At 50.1% G+C, this 21,245-nt stretch overlaps 1 protein-coding gene and 1 pseudogene across 1 annotated transcript in view; both read left to right on the top strand.

Moving 5' to 3' along the window:
- The window catches only part of Qsox1 (quiescin sulfhydryl oxidase 1), a 39,683-nt gene that overhangs the window by 10,651 nt on the left and 7,787 nt on the right, over positions 1 to 21,245 (top strand). Inside the window, exons 2-8 of the mRNA XM_015491742.2 lie at positions 446 to 546; positions 10,059 to 10,104; positions 10,601 to 10,703; positions 13,558 to 13,648; positions 15,325 to 15,470; positions 17,004 to 17,138; positions 19,302 to 19,431. Coding sequence (XP_015347228.1) covers positions 15,355 to 15,470; positions 17,004 to 17,138; positions 19,302 to 19,431 — 381 coding nt within the window. The 5' untranslated portion in view covers positions 446 to 546; positions 10,059 to 10,104; positions 10,601 to 10,703; positions 13,558 to 13,648; positions 15,325 to 15,354. The remainder of the gene's footprint in view (positions 1 to 445; positions 547 to 10,058; positions 10,105 to 10,600; positions 10,704 to 13,557; positions 13,649 to 15,324; positions 15,471 to 17,003; positions 17,139 to 19,301; positions 19,432 to 21,245) is intronic.
- On the top strand, positions 4,524 to 10,025 carry LOC125618736 (annotated as a pseudogene).

Raw genomic sequence — 21,245 nt, 5'->3', positions numbered from 1 at the left:
CCCCCCCCCCGAGCCATGCACTCCACCCTTCTGGAACTGATCAGACTCTCAGATGACCATAGGACAGAGGTGATACCAGGGCTTTTTCAGGGGCAGGCTCCTTTCACATTTCTCTCCCACTCTCCAGCATCTTCCCTTGCCCCCAGAGCAAGAGGGGCAGGCAGAGCATCACCAGCCAGCATTGCCTATGCTATGTAACTTACACATCACCTGGGCTTCAGAACTGTGTCCTAAGCACAGGCTCTTGTGAGGCTCTGCCTGATGCAGACTAAAGGGAGTACCTCAGAGCCCTCTTCTGATGAAGGTGCGACCTTTCTCATTTCAGCTTTGGGGTCAGGTGCTGTCAGGGTTGGTATGTGGGGGATGGTGTTGTGTGGGGAAGTTAGGTAAGCCGCAGGGTGTGTGCCCGCTTCTTTTGCTTACCCCTGTTTTCTTATCCTTTCAGACTGGAGGCCAGCACTGAACCTTGCTGCCCTAGATTGTGCTGATGAGTCGAATACTGCCATCTGCAGAGACTTTAGCATTTCAGGCTTCCCTACTGTGAGGGTATGTGACAAGGAAGGGGGAGGTGAGGGTGGTGAGTGGCTCCTGTCAAGCATTTCACCAGCTGCTCTGTGCTTCCCTGGCATCTGCCCAGATGCTGCATTTCAGGGGTTCACCATTGCTTCTAGGCCTGAGTTATTTAAATCCCAGCCCCTGGAATAGTGTTCCTCTGCTGGATGAAGTAAATGTTTTAGAGGTGGAGGCAGAAAAGGAAGATTCATTTATTTTGGAAAAGTGTGCTTTTTGTAAAGGAAATGGCCCTGTGTGGGTGTGCTGGGCTGGGCAGATTTTAGCTGCTCTGAGTGAGCTGTGTGTGAAGTGACCTTCACTTCCTCACTCCTGACTTCCCAGCCTTGGAGTTCTGACCTCACTCTGTAAAACCAGGATTCAGCCTCTGACCCATCCTTAGACAGAATCAGGCTCCAGGGGCTTAATTGTGGGAGACCGACTGGCACATGACAGAGTTAATTCCCCTGCTGGGCGATGTTTCAGGCAGCATCTGTGCTGCTAGACCTCCCTACTCTTCTAGGGTTTGAGTGACTGTGTCTTCGTGCATGGGCGTGCCTTCCTACATCCCCATGGGTGGAGCTATGCTCACCTGTTCCTTTGTAATATTATCCCTTGCCCTGCTTGGAATAGAATGGTCCTTGGAAGTGCCTTGTGTGAGTCCCCTTCTCTTACTGTGCCCTTGGGTGTGGCCTACCCAGATGTCAGTCAACCTGCTGACAGCAGACATCATGAAGATAGACTCAGCCCCTTGAAACCTGACCCCTTGCCTCATTTAAATAGCTTCTCCTCAATAAAATGGGTCAGCACGTGCGTGCTCTCTGTCTCTCTCTTTCTGTGGACCCTTAAGGTCAGAGGAGCCATCACAGCACCCCCAAAGAAAAAGTATTTGTGTCTTTTGTGTGGTATTTTGCACAGCCCAGTTAGCCCAGTCCCCTGGAGTGACCCCTGAGTGTTTTAGTCCTGAGCAACCCGGCACTTAATGTTAGTTCCTCAAAGGAATCCCAGAGACACTGACAAGCCTGGTCCTTATCAAGCAAGGGGTTTGACCTACAAGTGCTCATAGAGCAGCTTCAGCCCACAATGGAGATGCCAGTGCCTCAGAAAGCAGGGATCCATGACACAGAGTTGTCACACCCGAGGCATGAGGACTCTTTCACCCAACTCTTGCAGAAGGAGCCACGAGCTCTCTGATGATGCTTGCCTGCCAGCTTGCCCACCACAGGGCACCAGCAGCTTGATCAATGTCTGAACAACTTCCCAGGCTCTAAATTGGAGGCCCAGCACAACCCTGAGCAGCAAGGATGCTGCAGTTATAGTGAGGGCCCTCCCTGGACTCAGGCCTGGCTCTCATCCAGTTAGTTTTCTTCTAAGTGTAAGAGACCAAGTCCAATTCCTTCTTCCTGCTATAAAATGATATGCTCCCCTTCATCAGAATGGCAGCTAAAAATGCAGTGTCCTCTATAGCCATTAAGAGTAATCAGGAAATGCCTTTGAAAGCTAAAATGCCAAGTTTTGTCCCTGGAACAAAATAACCCTGAGCTCAGGGACCTGGAGTTCTAAGCAGATTTATGAGCTGGAACACAGCCTAATTACCCAGCAGCCTGTATCTCCAGGAATGTCCAGCTCTGACTCCACACCACCTTTCTGTTTCTCAAGGCTAGTGAAGTCCTGCTGGATTCAGGGGTTTCACAGCTCAACAGAGGGCCCTTTCTAAACTATTGCCTCTTAGGGTCAGGGCCCAGGCCCAGGCTCTGAGGCCAGTCTGGTCTGCGGGACAATGCAGCAAGTGAGGAGCTTCTGCCACATTATTTAGAACTGGTAGGAAAAAGACTGCTTAGCCATCATCCATTTGAAGTAGACTTCCCTGGCAAGGACATTGCTCTGTCCTCTGCCCCCATGGTATGTAAGTAAAAATGGGGTGCCTTGTGCTGGGCCAGGGTAGCACTGAGTGGGAAGTGTAGGAATACCAATGTGGCAACAGGAGCTGTCATTCACAGGCTGACAAGGGTGCAGCCACTGCCCAGTACCCTAGCATTGGTATAGTGGCCAGTCAGAACAGCCTGTTGGGGTTCCTCAGGGCTCAACACCTGGGGCTTTCTGTTTTACCTGGGAGAGGCTGCGCCCAGTATGTATGAAGGAGGCAGTCACAGGTGCAGAGGCTCCTCAGCAACCTCCCCAGGTCACGCAGCACACGCAGCCTGGATGCCTCAAGTGATTAATCACTCTCTACCCACCCAGCCGGCTGTGGGAGGGGCTAGGAGGGCCTTAGCTGGTCTTCTTGGCCTTTCCCTGTCTCCAGACAGGCAGCACCTGGCTGGGCCAGTCTGGTAGTCAGCTGTCCATTTCTTAAGCTCTCCAGAGACTAGCGTGGCCTTCCTTGGCGAAGCCTTCCCTTCTCTCCTGAGGAACCTGGTCCTCAGCTTCAGCCAGGGGAAGCACTCAGTGCCCTGGCTTCAGGACTCTGGGTCATGGCCAAGCAGTTTCAAGCTGCTAGGGGGTCCTTGCTCTAAGGCTCTGTGCTGTGGTTTTCAAACGTTTTCTAACTGTAAGAAGTCTCTATTTTACATTGTGATCCCAAAATTGGTTTGTATCTGTTGATAAAACAAATTTCACAATGTATATTCTTATTAAGTGCAATACACTGATATTTTCATTTAAAAAAAATACTACGTTTCACTAAATTGATTTTTACAACTAGTGCTTTTAAAAACACTACTCAGATTTCATATCTCCAGAGATTCTGGCCCTTCTAGAGCCTTGTGCACCTGTGGGCACTGTGGCTGGGCTCCTAGAAAGGAGAGCAGATCCCAGAGGCCTGTCCTGTTGTACCTGCCATGTGCTGCCCCTGGGAACTGGAGCCTGACTGTGCTCACTCTTCATATAAATGTTATGGGAGCCCTGAGGACCCATGCTGAGCAGGGGGAGAGAGTGTTGCTGATATCAGTAAGACAGTTCACCATAATTTTCTGGCCACAGTCAGTGACATACCTCACTGTCCTTTTCTATGCCTCCTGCCCCTTGTCACCATAAACAGAGTGAGCTTCTACCAGCCCAGCCTGTTTAGCAAACAGCTGGCCCTGAAGGGCAGGCTCTGGCTGTGTCAGATCCCCATCAGACCGGAGCTGGAATCCTGGAAGAAAACAAAGAAACAGGGAGGGAGGGGCTGGTTTGCAGTAGGTTCTGGCTAGGCTACTGAGGAGGGGCCTTTCTCTGGGCCACTGCAGTGCCCCTCTGTGGGCAGTGGAATGGGACCCTTTGTGGCCAAGGCTTGGCTGAAGTGGAGGAGAGGACATGTCTTCCCTTTGCAAGATACCAAGGAGATCATGATGCGGGTTCAGATCCAGTCTCCTCTGCTTTCTGGGTGACACTTGGCCTGTTTCGCTATCTATAAAAAGGACTGACAATGCCTGCCTGGTGGGACTGTGGTCACACGTGAAGCCAGGCCTTGCCTGTGAAAGTGCTAAGAAGGGGTTTTATTTGGGGTTCAGTAAATGAAATTTTTCTTACTTCTCGTTGTCCCCGGGGTGGGGGGGCTGGCGGGTGGCCAGTAGCAGCTAGTGAGGGGATGTTTGCTGGGTGCTCAGCACTGTGGGAGAGGCCAGGTGCATGCGTCTGACACGAGGACACACACTAACTGGCTGAGTGGTCCAAACAAGGCGAGGACAGGAGGAATGGGCCCAGGCACTTCCTGAGCTCCTCCTTACTCATCAGAGAGGACATTTTGTAGGAGGGAACTTCTGCATGTGTTGAAGGATGGGTGGCATTGTCTAGGACAGGGGAGGAGCATAGCAGAGCACCACATAAGAGGGAGTGGGGGGTGAGAGTATCCCAAAGTCAGACTCTTTGTGGGCAGAACCATGTGGCATATTGAAGGGACTTGTTGGGCAGAGGCTTATGTTTGGGATAAGGCAGGGCAGGGGAGGAAGGAACCCAGTAATGGCAGGTCCTTGAAAGCCAGGCTGGTAGCGTAGATGCCCTATAGAGTGTCAAGTCAGCTGTTATCTTATGTGGCTCCTGCTATGAGGGTGGATGTCAGGGGTGAGGGCAGGGCTCAGAAAGATGTCTCCTCTGTGTTACCTGCCGTCTCCCAGCTACCTTCCTGTCCACAGCACAGGAAGTGGCTAAGGTTGTCTGTCCTCGTGGGCTCACCATAAAATACTTGGAGATCGGGTCATTCTTCTGAAAACCTGTTAATGGAAGTTTGCGTTCAGTGCCATGGTTGGTCACAGCTGGGAAGCATGCCCATGTGCAGCTGTGTGGTCCCCAGGGAGGCAGTCCTTCTGTAGGTTCCGGTTGGCCTGCCTGGTACCACCTGCTTCCCTGCTTCTGGGGAGAGGCAAGGACCTCACAGATGCCCCACCGGCAGGAGGGCAGAGCTCCTGTCTTGTGTAAAGAGATAAAAGGGGCAGGCACAGATGCCCTGGGGAAAAGAAGACTCACTCCCGAAGGCTCAGTTGCCTGTTTCCAAGGGGTTGTGGTGGTTTCCTGGGGCAGGCACACGCTTCCAACAGCTACTTAATAAGTAGAAAAAAATGTGTCCTGACTAGATTTTCACCTGAGCATCCAAGGTGATCAAAGTGCAGAGTTTGTGTTCAGCTGAACAGTCTGTTGAGTACCTCTGTGTGCTAGATGCTGTGCAGGCTCGGCAGGGCTTGCAGAGATGAATGCATTCTGTCGCCTCCTGGTTGGGTGGAAAATTCTAGTCCTTTGTAGCTGGAGTGTAGGGAATGGGTAGCAGTAGGAAGTCAGTTTGGTTTCAGATTCTGGAAACAAGTTGTGGAATGCTGTAAATTTGGACCTTATTCATGTGCACTGGGGAGTTAATGGAAGAGATTTGAGGAGGAGTGACATGTTCAGACCAGAATTGTGCCTTAGAAAGCTAACCTTGCTGGCAATGAGAAATAAAAAGATGGAGCATATTAAATTTTCTGACTTGTGAAAGGAGAACAATAGGGACAGATGCAGTAATCTAGGAAATAGGTTCTCACCTATTGGCTCTGCCTAGACAAGGCAACAGGTGAAGAGAGAGAGCTGTTGAAGAGTATCCTGAAGTCAGACTCTCAGAATCTCAGTGGGAGAGGGAGAAGCTGGTCTGGATGACAGGGAGGAGGACCAATTACTGGGTGAGATAAGAAACAGGTTGGAGAAGTAGGTTGAAGGAGGGTGATTCAGTCTTGGTGTGTGTGTGGGTTCCCTGACATCTGTACAGAGGCCACCAAGAGGAACCATAAGTCTAGGACAGGTGAGGACCTAAGACAGGTGGTTCAGATTGCAAATCAGTTGGAGAAAGTAGATGATTTTGGTGAGGGAGAAATGATGGGCATGTTCTTGAATCATGTATTCAGTCACTCATTGAAAGGCGTAGACTGGGCCCAGCAACACACACACACACACACACACACACAAAAGGCATAGACTGAGCCTCCTTTTTGTGACAGTGCCTTCAAGGGCTCGTTAAACACAACAGTGCCACAATCTGATGTGTGGCGGCTGCCAGAGAGCTGGGGGCAGGAGATGGCAAGGACAACAGCACAGGAGAGCAGTCATAGGTGCAGCTAGAAGAGGGTAGCCAAGGAGGGCTGGTCCATGGTAAGCAAAGAGGGGAGGTAGTGGTATGCAAGCAGAGAGAATATCAAGGAAACGTGGAATATCAAGAAAATGTGGCACAAAAAGTGACCCACACCAGCCATGGAGATGAGAAGCAAACAGGAATATCATCAGATACTATGGGGAGACCAGGAATCACTGGAGCAGCCAAAGAGAATGTCACCAGCAAGCTTTCCCAGAACACTGTCAACCAGTGGTAGAGCAGGCACCAGAGCCAGCTGGTTGGGGAACCTAGAGAGAGGTCAGAGAAGTGGGAAGAGGGTTTTGAGATATTTGGCAGTGAGGGGAGGGGAAACGGGAAATGCAGGAGAAGGGAGGAGTCTTCTCTTCACTCCACCTTCCTCCTCTTTCTGTCCTTTCTTCTTTTAAAGTTTGCACTAAAGGGGTCTAGGACAGGTGAGGACCTGTCTTAGGGAAGGGGAAGGATGAAAAAGATAATTGATAGGGAAAAGTCCCCAAAGAGTATGCTGCGTGGGAACCAGAGCTCTGGTGGTGACATTGTTTTAGAAAGTAGAAGGGAAGCTTCTGAGGACAGAAGGAGGGAAGGCAGAGTGACAGTACAGTGGCTAGGAGTGGAAGCAGAGCCTTCCCTTAGCCCCATACCTCATGAGGGTCCCTTGGAGTCCCTGTGTTCCCCTAGGTAACTCTTAATGCCACCTCCCAGCTTGTATGGTTGGGTCTGAGATTTAGCAGGGGCTGAGGGGGTGCTTGATGAAGGGAAGATCGGTCTCTTTTAAGGCAGGTACCTGCTCAGACTTGGGTGACCTGATGGCTGATGAAGGAAAGGTACTGGTTACCTCTCAGATCTGAAAGTGACAGCTGTAGGTATGTGAAGGGCCTACAGTTCAAGGCTTCAGTATGTCAGAAGTGTTCTTCTGCCTGGGAAGCAAGGTGCAGTCTGTCCTGTCTGTAAATACATAAGGACGACACCAAGTGACTGCAGATGCAAAACTTCTATTTTATTTTTGGGAAGCAATGTCTGCCCACAAATGCCTAAACATATATTATCAACTTGGTCTCATGTCACAATTCTGGAATGTGTGATCATTTTTATAGGTATTACGATAACATAATTTTACTACGTCAAGATTTGTTTAAAACACTCTTAAAATATGTGTGGCATGTGTAAATGGATTGTTTTCACTTATGAATAAAAGTTGATATTCATGTTTTAAAAAGAGAATAAACAGAGAGCAAGTTAGGGGCCAGGTGAGGTCAGAAGGAGCAGGAGAAGGCTGCAGCTGAGGAGATGGTATTTCTTTGCAGTCTGTTCTTTGTGTGGGTAAGGGGGGTAGAGTTGGTCTCCAGATTTTAGTTTCCTGCCTACACATGGTCAGAACACACAGTCCTAGCTTATCAGCATTTCCTAGTGTTTAAAAGGAAGAAGAGAAAGGAATAATTATGTCATGCTGTAGTTAACATTTAGTGATTTCTGTATGTACCAAGCACTTTAGATGTGTTGTCATTGAATCTTCACAATTCAAGGTAAGTGATGTCATCCTCATTTTAAATATGATATACTAAGGTTCAGAGAGGTTGATGGGTTGCCAAAGGTCTCACAGAGTATAGCAGAGGCAGGTCTTAAAGATCCCAGGGCCATTCAGCCATCAGCTTGTGGTAAGGCCAGGTGGCTGTGCTTTTAGAGGCAGCGGCCCAAAGTAGCTAAAAGCAGCCCTGAAGTTAAGGGCCTGGAGGCAGAAGCTTCTTCTTTGCCTTCAGGCTCTTCCTCAGGCAGTTAAGTGATTGTCCTTAAGGAGGACAGCTCTGTTCTTTCTTGAGTTAGGAGGGCACAGGCAAGGGCCTTGGCCACTATATTGCCATTGGCAGAAGCCCATATTCTAAAGAGTTGTCCAGTGTTCTCTGTCCTCGTGCACCAAGGAGGGACAGATTAGGCCTGGGGTGTCATGTACATGGGAAAGGAAGACAAAGTGATGAATCAAAGTGGCCTTTTTCCTGAGGGAGCAGCTGAGTTGAGAGAATTGTGACCCTCTCCCTTCCCAGTCACGGTGTGTGCTCGACCCCTGACATCTGTACTCTGAAAAGGGGGAGTCATCTGGCAAAAATGTCACTTTGCCTGCTGTGTTCAAGGCTCTAATTAGATCAGATATTGTGAACTTTGTTCACACCAACTTGTGTAAAAACACCAGACAGCCCTGTGCTGTCAGTGAATTAGTAGGCCATCAGACCAGCGCTGAGTCTTGGGCTACTGGCAGAGCTGTGGCTCGAATTTCCAGAGTTCAAGGTGGTGGGAACCACTGTTCTGGCCGGGTGCCTTTGGAAACGTGTAGAGGAGGCCGCATGTTTGCACCAACCAAAACATGGCATCTTTGACACCGCAGAGTGAACACAATCCAAAAGCGCTATGCCATCTGCTCTGCCTTGGCTGCCTCAGCCTTACCAGTGCTGGTCATATCTGAAGGTCCTAGAATTGAGGAAGTTTCTGAATGCCCTTTGATGGTGGAAGATAAAGTTGAAGGTTACAAGACTACCAAGGAGGCTGTTTTGCCGCTTAAGAAACTTAAACCCTGGAATGATGTCAAAAAGGTCTATGCCTCACAACGAATGAGAGCTGGCAAAGGCAAAAGAAGAAACCATCCTCATATCCAGAGAATCCAGCACAGGGGGCCCTGTGTTATCTACAATGGAGACAATGGTATCATCAACGCCTTCAGAAACATCCCTGGAATTACTCAACTTAATGTAAGCAAACTGAACATTTTGAAACTTGCTCCTGGTGGGCATTTGGGGCATTTCTGCATTTGGACTAAAAATGCTTTTTGGAAGTTAGACGATCTGTGTGGCCCTTGACGTAAAGTGCTTCCCTCAGGAATAACTATAACCCCCCTGTTCACAAGATGATCAGTGCAGACCTCAGCAGAATCTCGGAAAACCCAGAAATGCAACAAGCTCTCAGGGCACCATGTAAGATTCATTGCAGAGTCCCAAAGAAGAATCCATTGAAAAATCTGAGAATCATGTTGAAACTAAATCAATATGCAGAGACTATGAGCCGGAACCCCATTCTTCACAGGCCAAGAATCACAAACTCCAGGTGGGTAAAGCAGAGGCAGCAGCCCAATCAGATTTAAAAAAAAAAAGATCCGAAGGGGGTTGCAGGCAAGAAGCCTGTGGTAAAAAAGCAGGAAAGAAGGATGTTGGTGTTAAGCAGAAGCAGCCTGTGGGGGAAAAGGCTGCACCTTCCAAGAAACCAACAGCTGAAAACAAACCTCTTTTATTCCATAAGATCAAATAATTTTGGATAATTTATTTTGAATAAAGAACGGATCACAAAAAAACAATACAAAGTGGGCTGTGTGTGACAGACTTGTTCCCCACCCTGTGGTAGGTCCTGTTCTGGAGCCCCTCCCTTCATTTACCTGCTGTGGCAGGCTGTCAGTGCTCTGTGATGGGACACCAGCCTGAAACCCCTTTCCCCAGACAAGGAGCAAGGACAGACTGACAGAGAGGAAAGCTGACATTTTCTAAGGGGCATATAAAGTGTTTTCTTTGTATTTTTTTTTCACATGAGTCTAAGGAAAAACAGCAATGGTTCTTCACCACTTGCGTATATAGTCATGTGTGAGCACTAGTGCTTTATGTAAAGAGCTTGTCTCTAGTGAGGTCTGTGAGCTGTCACCTCCAGCTTCCGTGTGTGCTTCAGCATTGTGGGGGCAGGGATTAGGTGGAGGGTAATGGAGCAGGGAATCAGTGTCCAGCCTTCAGAGAAGAACCTCCTGGTTTTTATTTTACAGATGAAGAAACTGAGGCTCAAAAAAGTAGTTTGTCCAAAATGATCCCAATTTATAAGCAGCTGGAGTTTAAACTGGGTCTGTCTGACACCACTCTTGTCCTCTTTGCCAGCATGAATTGCTGACTCTTGCCTTTGTGTTTTCTTTCAGTTCTTTAAGGCCTTTTCCAAAAGTGGAGTTGGAACAACGTTACCAGGTGGGTGTCCTGGCTCTGCCACAGTGTGCGTTATCAATGTCTTGCTCTCCTTGATTCCCCCTTCTTCCTGGCCTTCTACTGGGTGAAGAGTCCCCAAGGGAAGCCTTATACATTTTCCTCTGTCAGCCTGGAAAAGACCCTAGGAAAACCAGGCTGTAGAAACTCCTTCAGGTGTGACCCATCCTAGGTTTGGGGGTGGGACGAAGGGCACCACATCTCAAGAATAGCCTTCATGTCAAAATGGGGTTGGTATCAGGGCAGACCAGACAGCCCCTGGAAGAGCCCTCAGAGGCCAGTTTGCGGGGGACTCTTTCCTTCCCTCTGAGGGAAGGGGCTCCTTGCTTTGCTTCAGGTCACAAGAGGAGCCCCGCTCCCCAACTTTGAGATAGGACTGTATGTGTGTCTCTCAGGACTGGGCCCTTGTTGCTGAGTGAGGCTGGAAGGGCACAGATCTGTTCTTTCCTAACTACCCGCTCATGCCTGTTTTCATTTACAGTGGCTGGAGCTGATGTGCAGACCCTGCGGGAGAGGCTCATTGAGGCCCTGGAGTCCCACCGTGACACATGGCCCTCAGCTTGTCCACCACTGGAACCTGCCAGGTATTTTGGGCTTGGGGAAGCTGAGCACAATGTGGGCTGGGTCCTGCACCTGGGAGCAAGAGGGTGGTGTGCCGCAGTCTGGCTGGGCACAAAATCACGAGCCACCACACACCTTGTAGATTCAAACAGCAACTCTTTATTCTCGAACTATCACCGGCACTTTACACACACGTTCTGGGCAAATCCACGTTCTGGGCAAAATCCACACACTCCACCGGGCTCTGAATCCCAAATACTCTCTGAATCCCGCGAGAACTCAACAGGAACTCAAGGAGTGGGCCTGCCTGAGGCAGCAGGATACGCCCTATTCCCAGCAGGGTATACCTTAAACCTGGAGCGGGATACTCCCTAATCCCAGCAGGATACACCCTCAACCTGGATCCGCCCTGGTCCTTGAGCAAGGTCACTTTACATGCAATGTCACTGCAAATGACCTGGGTCATGCCATGTGTCAAACCTACTTGGCAATGGCTCTCAGCAGTGGTGGGAGCCCTAGGGCAGGGACCCATGTTGATTCGTTGCCTGTGGGGCAGACTCACAGTTCATCAGAGCCCAGAGACACCTGGGAGAGACTGTTGCAGTTTCCTCTTGCTGCAGGTTCTGAGGCCCTCTGTTCTTCAGCAGCAGACTGAGGGGCCAATGGTCCATTCTTCTGGGTGGGAAGGAGAGGACAGGTGGGGGATCTCCAGGTTATACCTGTTGTTCCCTGCCTGTTCTCAGGAGTGTTGGAGGAGCAGCTGGATTTTACAGGATCTAACCCAGGGAAGGCCACTGACAGAATTGGGGGTGGACAGGAGATCAAATACCATTTAGAAGAGAGGGGAAAGGGGCTCAGAAAAGTAGGGGGGTTTGTCCCTATGAATAGAAGAGGGCTGTTTTTCTGAGTGGTGGCTGTGACTGGGGTAGGGAGCAACCTTGGCTCCCTGTGCCACAGAGCATCCGGTGTGGTGGCTGGTGTTCTATACCCACCTGCCAGGCAACCTTCCATGTTGCCTCTTTCCTAGGAAAATTAGGATACTGCAGTGTTTGTTGTCTTGCACAAATTCTCCCGTAAAAGGAAACAGGCAGACTAAGCACTAGACCCCCAACTTCTGGATGAGAACTGAGGATAGGATAATGCCTACCATGGGGACTCTTGCCAAGAGGGAACAAGTTCAGGTACCAGCAGAGACAACTGAGAGAGCCCAGCCTCCAACACAGCAAGGTCCTGGAGCTGGGAAGGCTGCTCAGGGCCAGTGTTTGCTTGATGCTTTCTAGGCTTGTGTGCTGGTGTCCTTCAAAGTCACAGCCCTGCTGAAAGTTTGTGTTTCTAGTATCAGTTGGGGTTAATCCAACTCACAGTGACTGCTTTATCGTCTCTCCCAGTTCACCCTCCTCCCAGAGGGCCTTGTGGAGACCCTGGGCTGCCCAGCATATGATCCTGATATGGGTTGGGGTTTCTCAACCAGACCCCATCCCTTTGGGAAATACCTCCGCCACTCTGATGCTTCTTTCTTCATTTCTTGATGATTGTGTGTCTGTCTCTTACACACATAAGTACTTCTCCCATGGTGCATTTTTTAGCCCTGGGGATCTCCAAATAACAAATTGGCCAAATCTCCCATCTTCTCTCCAACTGACCCTCTTAAGCCACCATTTTCAGGCAAAGGTACGTGGTGAAAGAAGTCACCTTTTCTAGGAAGCTGAGGATTTGCTCTTCTGCCAGCTGTGGGCAGGCTTAGGGACATAGTCTGAGAGGCTAGCCACCTGATGCTACCCCCGGAGGCTGTGGTATCTGTGACACCTCTTTATCTACTGAGTCGGGTGCACTCTGACTCCCACCTCTCTGGCATACCCAATCGTCCTGTCATCAGGCTGGGCTCTGGCAACAGCCCCATGTTGCACCTCTCTCTGGGGCTGATTGCTGCCATGTCCTTGGATCCAATAAAGGGAAATGAAGTGCCAAGTTGAAGATAACAAGATGTGGTTGCCTTTTCCCTGTGACTTCTCACCTGTCAGCCTCTTAAACATGCATGCAATGTTGTTGTTTTTAATTTTTTTTAGTTGTAGTTGGACACAATATCTTTATTTCACTTATTTATTTTTATGTGGTGCTGAGGATCGAACCCAGTGCTTTACACATTCTAGGTGAGTGCTCTACCACTGAGCCACAACCCCAGCCTGGAATGTTTTTAATAAGAATAAGGAATCAAATCATTTTTGTATTATTTTCTATTGAGACAGAGTTTTTAAAACAAATTATAGTATACTTCCCCGATTGTGGGGATAAAATTTGCCTTTTTAATCATTTCCACCTGAGAAAGCTGGGCCTCAGCTTTCTCATCTTAGACTCATCTTGGATTTTGTTAGCTTGGAGGTCTCCTGCACCTAGGACTTTCTGGTTCTTTGGTTCCCCTTTTTGCCCACTTCTAAGAGGAACTTGCAGTTTTCCCACTTGGTGTGACTTTCCACAGGATCAAGGCTCGTATCTGATGGGTTCTAATCACCATTCTCCTAGGGGAACAGTAAAACCATGTCCAGTAACCCTGGGCCTTACCCAGAACACAGTGACATCTGGGTCTCAAAGCATCCTTGCCAGTCCTTCCCAGCCTGCCTCCTGCTCACTCCTGACTCCTAAAATAGGAAGAAAAAACCAAAAAACCCAAGGTGGTTCTCTGAAGAACCAGAGTAAGGTAACAGGGGCAGCATCCTTTGAGACCAAGGGTTTGGCTTTCTCTCGCTGCAGGACTGGCAGAGGGAGAAGAGTCTCCATGAGCCACAGGGTAGTGTGGCTGGACTTGCAGCACTGCATTGTCAGTTATGCCTTGTTCCCACTGGCTGTGGAGAGAGTGACCTCCTGAGTTGTCTCTTGCAGGCTGGAAGAGATTGAAGGATTTTTTGCAAGAAACAATGAAGAGTATCTGGCCCTGGTCTTTGAAAAGGAAGGCTCCTACCTGGGTAGAGAGGTGAGGTGATGCCTCTGTTTTCCTGCAACTCTGGGATAGCTGCTGGGAGGAAGTCCCAGTTCAGAAACAGCTTTTCCTGCCAGCACTGGGATCTTGGCCTTTTGCGTTTCTTAGTCTGGCACCAGCCTGACCCCTGCTGGGGGAGATGGGAAGTGTAGGAGCTAAGCCTTTCTGTTTATAATCTCTGTTCATTCTTAATCTCCTTCACTGAAACCAAACATAACTGAAAACTGCTGCTTTTCGAGTATAGGAATAGGTTGATGACATATAGCTGCTGATCACCACAACCAGCAGACAACCAAATATGTCCAGGATCACATGGCTGGTAAAGTAGAACACGGCTTTGGCCCAGGTCTGTCTGGTTTCAAAGCCTGTGTTTTGTTTTGTTTTTTTTTAAAGAGAGTGGGGGAGAGAGAGAGAGAGAGAGAATTTTTTAATATTTATTTTTTATTTCTCGGCGGACACAACATCTTTGTTTGTATGTGGTGCTGAGGATCGAACCTGGGCCGCACGCATGCCAGGCGAGCGCGCTACCGCATGAGCCACATCCCCAGCCCAAAGCCTGTGTTGTTTCCACATTGCCCCAGCCACATAGAATTGGAATAGAAAATTGGGGAGGGGGAGACATTAGAAATGGCCCAGTTCCCTCATGAAGAAATGGTGTCCTTTACCAGGCGGTACAGATTGAATTTCCACTCCATCATTTATATGGTATGTCTTTGGTCAAGTTATTCAACTTTTTCAGCCTCATCTCCTTGTCTATAGAGTAGTGATGGTTATGTTTCTTCCTAGCATAGCTGGACAGTTTAGGTAACAGCACATGGATTAGTAGCCAGCACATGGTAGGTGCTTTATAAAGCTCTATCCCATTGTCTAATGCAGAGAGCACCTGCTCTGCTGTTGGCTTGTGGACTTCCCTGAAAACTGCCTGGGAGCTTTTCCCAGATTAGAGTGGGAGGCAGTTCAGGGAGATAAGACCTCAAGGGGTGATGGGGAACACCATGGTGGTCCCAGATGGCTCTCCTGCAGAAACAAGTTGATGGTGCTCTGGATCTAAGCCAGAAGCTCTTAGGGCACTTCAGCTCCTCAGAGAAAACACAGGGAAGAGGGAGGTAGAGGGCAGCTTTGCTGAAGGAGTATCCAATTCTCAGGATTCCCTGTCCATGCCTGGGGCCAGGCTTGTTAGGCAGGTGTGATTGATAGACGCTGATGGGAATCAGCTCTTTTCCCCTCATCCCGAGTTCCCATAACCAGGACAGGGCCCCATGGATGGAGCCCGCAGTTCTGTGTTCATGCGGTCATGCTTAGGAGGGTGAATTGGAGAGGCAAGACGGTGGTATGGCTGAAAGTCAGGTTCTGGAGTTCAGGCCCATGTTAGCCGTGGGACCTAGAGACATGAGTCACTTCTGGTGGTTCTTCAACTACAAATCGTTTTTAAATAAATACTTACAAAGTGCACCACCTCTTGGGTGGTGTTTGGCACTTGTTACCTGTGGGCTGGAATCTTGTGGTGGCACAAGACTGTCATTCTTCACTATGGTCTACTCTTAGAAAGGCTTTGAGTCTGAACAGAGTATAGCTGCCAACTGGTGCCTACCCAGCACTGAACTGGGACTCAGCCCCTGACCCCCTTTACCCAATGGCATGGCCCCTCAGATGTCTTACTGTCTCTGCAGGTAACTCTGGACCTATCCCAGCACCAAGGCATGGTGGTGCGCAGGGTCTTGAACACGGAGGGCAATGTGGTGAGCAAGTTTGGTGTCACTGACTTCCCATCTTGTTACCTGCTGTTTCGGAATGGCTCTGTCTCCCGAGTCCCTGTGTGAGTACTTTGTCTCCCTGCTCTCTCTCCCTCCTGTGCTCATTCTGCCTGTTGCCTGCTGCCTGCTTGCCTAGAGAGGACACAGCCCTAGCAGACAGATCCTTTCTCCCTGGAGATTCTTTGGAGGACAGGAGGAACACCCTGCAGGAGAAGCAGATGTCTGCCCTCTGTGTGGGACAGGGCCCTATGGCCTCCACAGCTCAGAGGTCCTGCCACAGTCCTGACTGCTTCTACACCACCCACACCCAGCCTGTTTCCCATCCTTCCCTATCCGTAGACAAACTCATTGGCAGGCTTCAGGCCTGGCAAGGACTCAAATATGCTTGACCCTCCCTCCCTTTGGTTTTCTAATTGCAGAAAAGTTCATTAGGAGCCAGACAATAGCCTGTTCCAAAATGCTGAGAGAAAACAATCAGGCTAGCCTCAGCCCCACTGTCAGGCTCTTGCTGCTGAATGGCCCGTTAAATGGCGCCAGATGGTGCCTTGGTGCCCTCCCTGGGCAGATGATTGATGTCACCCTGGCCCCACAGGCAGCAGCTCGAGGGCAGGGTGATCCAGGCTCGCCTGAGGTGCCCAGTGAGTTGCCCCTCGGGGCCATTAGTGCCATCCTACACTGACACTGGGCATGGTGGACACTTGCCCTTGCTCTGGCTCAGATCACCAGGCAGCTCTGGAGCAGGCCTGTCAGAGACTCAGGAAGCATGATGGCCACAGGGGGATGGTAGGGCTAGATTCTGGGCAGGCCCAGAAAGTGCCAGTCCTGGTGGGGACAAGAAGCATTGTTTCCTCACTTGGAGTTGGTGGAGGGGAAAATTGTTTGTGACGATGCTGCTCCCAAGCCATCTGCTCATCGATAAATGCTGGGCCAGGACAGTGGAGTGGAAAGCAGAGTTTCCTGATGCCAGCTCCCATGGGCACTGCAGTGCACTGCTGCTGGGCATGGTCTTTCTTCTGCCCCGTGGCCTGAGCCTGGTGAGGGAAGTTTGTGCTCAGGTGAGGTTTCTTGCCCTTGAGGACTCCTCTGTATCAGAAGAGAGAAACCAAGAGATTTGGAGGATCCTGGCTATTGTTATTAAGATTTCTTAATCACTTATCAAACTCCCTTAACTTCCTCCGGAAGAAATGCCACCTCTTGACACCTCAGAGCAGGCTATGAGGGGGGCTGCCTTGAGGTTGGTGCCTTCTGGAGCCTTGGGTCTGTGGGGAAGGGAGTCAAGCCCAGCCATCCCTGTCCATGGGCAGGACTAACACTGTGCCCAGAGGGGCCCACTTCCCTGCCAGGTGCCTGTCCCACTCCCTCCTGACCTGGCCCTCCTGGATATAGCTGCTTTTCCAGATGGTTTCCTGCAACAGTCTGGTATCCCAGAGGCTTTCCCTAGTGTGCAGTGAATGGGAAGGTTGATGTGAGGCCTGGGAGTCCCACCTTTGACCTCCAAAACAAGACGGAACCAAGTTTGTAAACTTCTTCATAAGCCTTTCTGTCACCCTGCTTCATTCTGACATTGATCAGCCTCCCTGTGCCCTTCCCCACAGGCTGGTGGAATCCAGGTCCTTCTACACTGCCTACTTGCAGAGGCTCTCTGGGCTCACCAGGGCGGCTCCCCAGACCACAGCTGTACCTACCATTGCTGACAAGGTAGCACCCACGATGTGGAAATTGGCCGATCGGTAAGGCCATGTCCTGTTCTCCACTTACCCCCTCCCCCTCTGTGACAGACACTGTCTTGCCCGTCCAGTTGCTGTCATAGGTGTAGCATCTGCTGTTCTGAGCCTATGCTCCCCCATCCCTAAGGGCTGGTCTTGGCCTTTGGGGGTGCCCAGCTGTTGGCCATGCATAGGAGAGCCTTGCTGTGTGACTTAGCTAGTGGCCTCAGTGTCTGCTGACTGGGCCCCATGCCGTACGTATGTAGAGACTGCTGAATAGCATACATGTCCCTCACAGTGGAGGGAATACTGTACAGCGCCCACCTGGCTGAAGCTAAACTCTATTCAAGAATAAGTAGATCAGCTTGGAAGGATACTCAGCGGCCTGCAAACCAACTCCCCATCCCTGCTAGGAAGATGCCCACCTCACTGGAATGCCTCTGGTGTCAAGGAAAAGTAATTTTTCCAGGTAGTTCATATCTTTGTGCATGGTTATAAGCATGAGAAAGCTGCTATTATCTCTTAAGCTCCTTGGCTTTGCTCCTGTAGTAGACATCCTGTTTGCTGGGCAGGGAGATGGTGCTGTGGACCTCTGCTCTGGCACCCAGATCTGTACCAAGGGGAAATATCTGTGTAGCTCAGAGCTGGGTCAGGAAAGTGACCCCCATGAGAGGGCTGAACAAGAAACTTGTGGGAAGGTCCTAGAAGGGCTTCAAGAAGGAATTGCATCTAGCATATGGGATTTAGGGTGGTGAGGACCAATGGAGAGGTTTTTAGTAATAAAGGAGAAGGAAAGAAAAACCAAGAAGTGGTAGTGGTCATTATGAGCATTCAAGTTATGATTATTTGCTCAGAACATAAAACAAAGCTCAACCTTTCACTGATGGTCTGATGAGTGAGCTAGAGAAGTTATGATTATATGATAATTATTACACATTAGTATAATAGCTGATGTGCCCAGCTCTGTGCTGGGGACCTTCCTTACGTTATCTCACGCAGTGAGAGTCCCTTCTTGAGGCAGAAACAATTATGGAGAGGAAAACTGAGGGCCAGGGACACCAGAGTGGGCAGAGGGGACTTTTCCCTGAGAGGCACTCACCATGCTGGCCTGGTTGCTTGTCTTGTTGATGCTGTGCACCTATAGGAGGCAGATGAATGGAGTGATTGATTTATGTTCCAGGTGAGGCCACTGAGGCCCAGGGAGGAAAGCTGAGTTGCTTAGGCTCTCAGAACTAGCTCGCCCTAGAGCTGAGGCCAGAACCAGGTGCCAGGAGGCAGGGTAGAGAAGCAGCCAGTGCTCGAGGGCCCTTCCCATCAGAGTCCTGAGCTGACCCCAAGGGAGCATGATGGCATGGGGTGACGCTACCATCTGGATCCTTCAGTCCCTCCCCCCAGGGCTGGAGGAGGTTAGAAGTGGGGTCCCTTTGAGACCTGAGATGTGGCAGCTCCGAATACATCACAACTCCTCCACCACACCAGTCCCCAGTCTTGGTGACAGCTAAACCCTTGGTCTCTCAAAGAGGGCCCAGCTTTTCCAGAGCTCTGTGTGTGCACTGTTGTCCTCAGAGGTCTTTGCTCAGAACACAAAACGAACGAAGCTCAGCCTTTCGCTGATGGTCTGATGAATGAGTCAGAAAAGAGGACTGGGGCTGGGGATGTGGCTCAAGCAGTAGTGCGCTCGCCTGGCATGCGTGCAGCCCGGGTTGGATCCTCAGCACCACATACAAGCAAAGATGTTGTGTCCGCCAATAACTAAAAAATAAATATTAAAAAAAAATTCTCTCTCTCTCTCTCTCTAAAAAAACAAAACAAAACAGGTTTTACTGAGTTCTCTTTAAAAAAAAAAAAAAAAAGGACTGATTCTGGACCTGGATAGGAGAAGTCCCTGCTCCCTGGCAGGAGCTGCTGAGAGAATTTTACATCTTTACTTATATTTAATCTTCTTAGCAACCTACCCATGAAAAATGTATTATTGTTCCTATAATACAGATGAAGAATTGAGGCTCAGAGAAGTGAAGTTATTCACCCAAGCTTGCTCAGAAAATTGCTAGCAGAGCCAAGTGCTAATTTATAGGACTCTGTGACCATTAGCTATGCCCTTCCTCTTCTCTCCCTCTATTCCTGAATGCCGAATCCCAGGCCCTGTGATTAATTCCCTTTTTACTCTGCCTTCCTCTGGGTCCTCAGCTCCAAGGTCTACATGGCTGATTTGGAATCTGCGCTGCACTACATCTTGCGGACAGAGGTGGGCAAATTCTCAGTCCTGGAGGGGCAGCGCCTAGTGGCCCTGAAAAAGTTTGTGGCAGTGTTGGCCAAGGTGAGTGAGGCATGGCTTCCCTTGTCTGTAGTTCCTGATGTGATTAGTGTGCATGCCTGCAAACCTATTCATGCCAGCCCCTCCTTGTAGGGGTTCAGGATCTGGACCCAACAGCTGCCCTAGCCTACCTGGGCTGCTACCCTCTAGTCTCAGCCATATCCCACACCAGTACCCCACTGCCAGGGCTAGTCCATCCCATGCATGGGCCAGGTGGAGCACAGGGACCAGCTGTTCAGTGACTGTCATTCTTCTGCCCACCTATCTAAATCTTGTGCCTCACTTGAGCCCCAAAGTGTGGCATCTCACTCCATGTTGGGGTCACTGGGAAAGTAGGACCCCTGGGATACCATAGTGAAAAAGAGAATTACTTTTCTTGTCTTCCTTCTTGTCTGGCCAAGGGTCCAGGACCCTGGCCTTAGCACTGCCTGCCTCTTTCCTGGGAGGAGGCATGCTGATTAGGATGGACTTCATGCCCCAGGGATGATGCCCCAGGGGCCTCAGAGCCCGGCTTCTTCTCATAGGGGCATTGGGCCATCTCTCCCTGGCCACATCCCTCTGGATTCAGATCCACTGCCTGTGCTGACCAGCTTAGACCCAAGTGGCCATTGCTGAGTCAGCTTTGGTGTGGGCCCCTTTGGGTTGACTGTTGGTTTGGCCACCCTAAGCCCTGGACTGCTGATATAAGCTGCCCTGCTTGACACAGGTCTGCAGCCACTGTGTGCCTCCCTTTGGGAACTTCCTGTGCCTGCCCCTTTTTCTCACCTCATCCAGAATGGCACTGAGAGGACCCTATGAAGGAGATTGTAGCCCAAGGCAAGATATAGTCTTTGGCCCTCATAGAGGTTCAGGCAGAATTAGTCCATTCCAATAATGGAGACCTTTCCTCAGAGGCCTGAGAGCTGCCTGTTCCTCACCTCTTTGAGGCCTAAGGCAGACGGCCTGGCATTAGAGGGAGAATGGTCTAGGGCCATTCTGTGTGCCAGCTTCCTGCCAACCCTGAGAGGAACCTGTACATGCTTCCCCAGTGAGCCTCAAGAAAGGAGGAGGATGGCACCCTCTCACTGAACACAAAGCTGGTTTTCCGTTTGGCCCTTGTTGGGGCGGTTTGCAGCTGTATGAGGGGGAGGATGAGCCCCAGAAAGTACCTGATATGGGCAGAGGCTTCAGCAGCCCAGCCTGCAGCAGGTGCTGGAAGTGAGTTTGTGAGGAAGGAGCCCTCCCTTCCCAGAAGCCTGTGCTCTCATGGGAGTGGCTGGCAGGACTGGCCACTGGGTGGCGTGTGGTCACCAGGGTTGCCCTGCTCCCTGTAGTCCAGAGCCTTTTACTTCATCCTTTCTTCTGACACTATGGCTTCAGAAGGCGGAAGGTGCCAAGCCAAGATGATGGGAAGGTCAGTGAGGAATTCTGACTTTAGCTGGGACTCTGCATGAGCCCGGGACCCTGTGTGCAGGGAGCACTCGAGGCTTGATTTTTTCCAGCCACTTCTCATAACACTTAAGGGCTTCCTCAGAGAAGGAAATTTGTAGTGGATTTTTCTGTTTGGTTATCATTCCTGTCTCTAGGAACCTTCTCTCAAATGGTTTTCTTAGCTTTTTTTTTCCTCTGCAGGTTTCTCAGGGTCATTGTCCTCTCCGTATGTCTCTGTGTTTTTTTCTTCCCTATTTTTAATTGGTGCATTATCGTTGTACATATGGTGGGGTTTGTTGGTACCTATTTGAACATGTACACAATACGACGATATAATTGAGCAGTGTCATTTCCCAGTATTCCCCTCCCCTCCCCCCTCCTCCTCCTCACTCTCTCTCTCTCTTTCT

The sequence above is a fragment of the Marmota marmota genome, unplaced genomic scaffold (assembly GCF_001458135.2).
Source record: "Marmota marmota marmota unplaced genomic scaffold, marMar, whole genome shotgun sequence".
In the NCBI taxonomy this organism is placed as follows: domain Eukaryota; kingdom Metazoa; phylum Chordata; class Mammalia; order Rodentia; family Sciuridae; genus Marmota; species Marmota marmota.
This window is presented reverse-complemented; position numbering and strand designations above follow the sequence as displayed.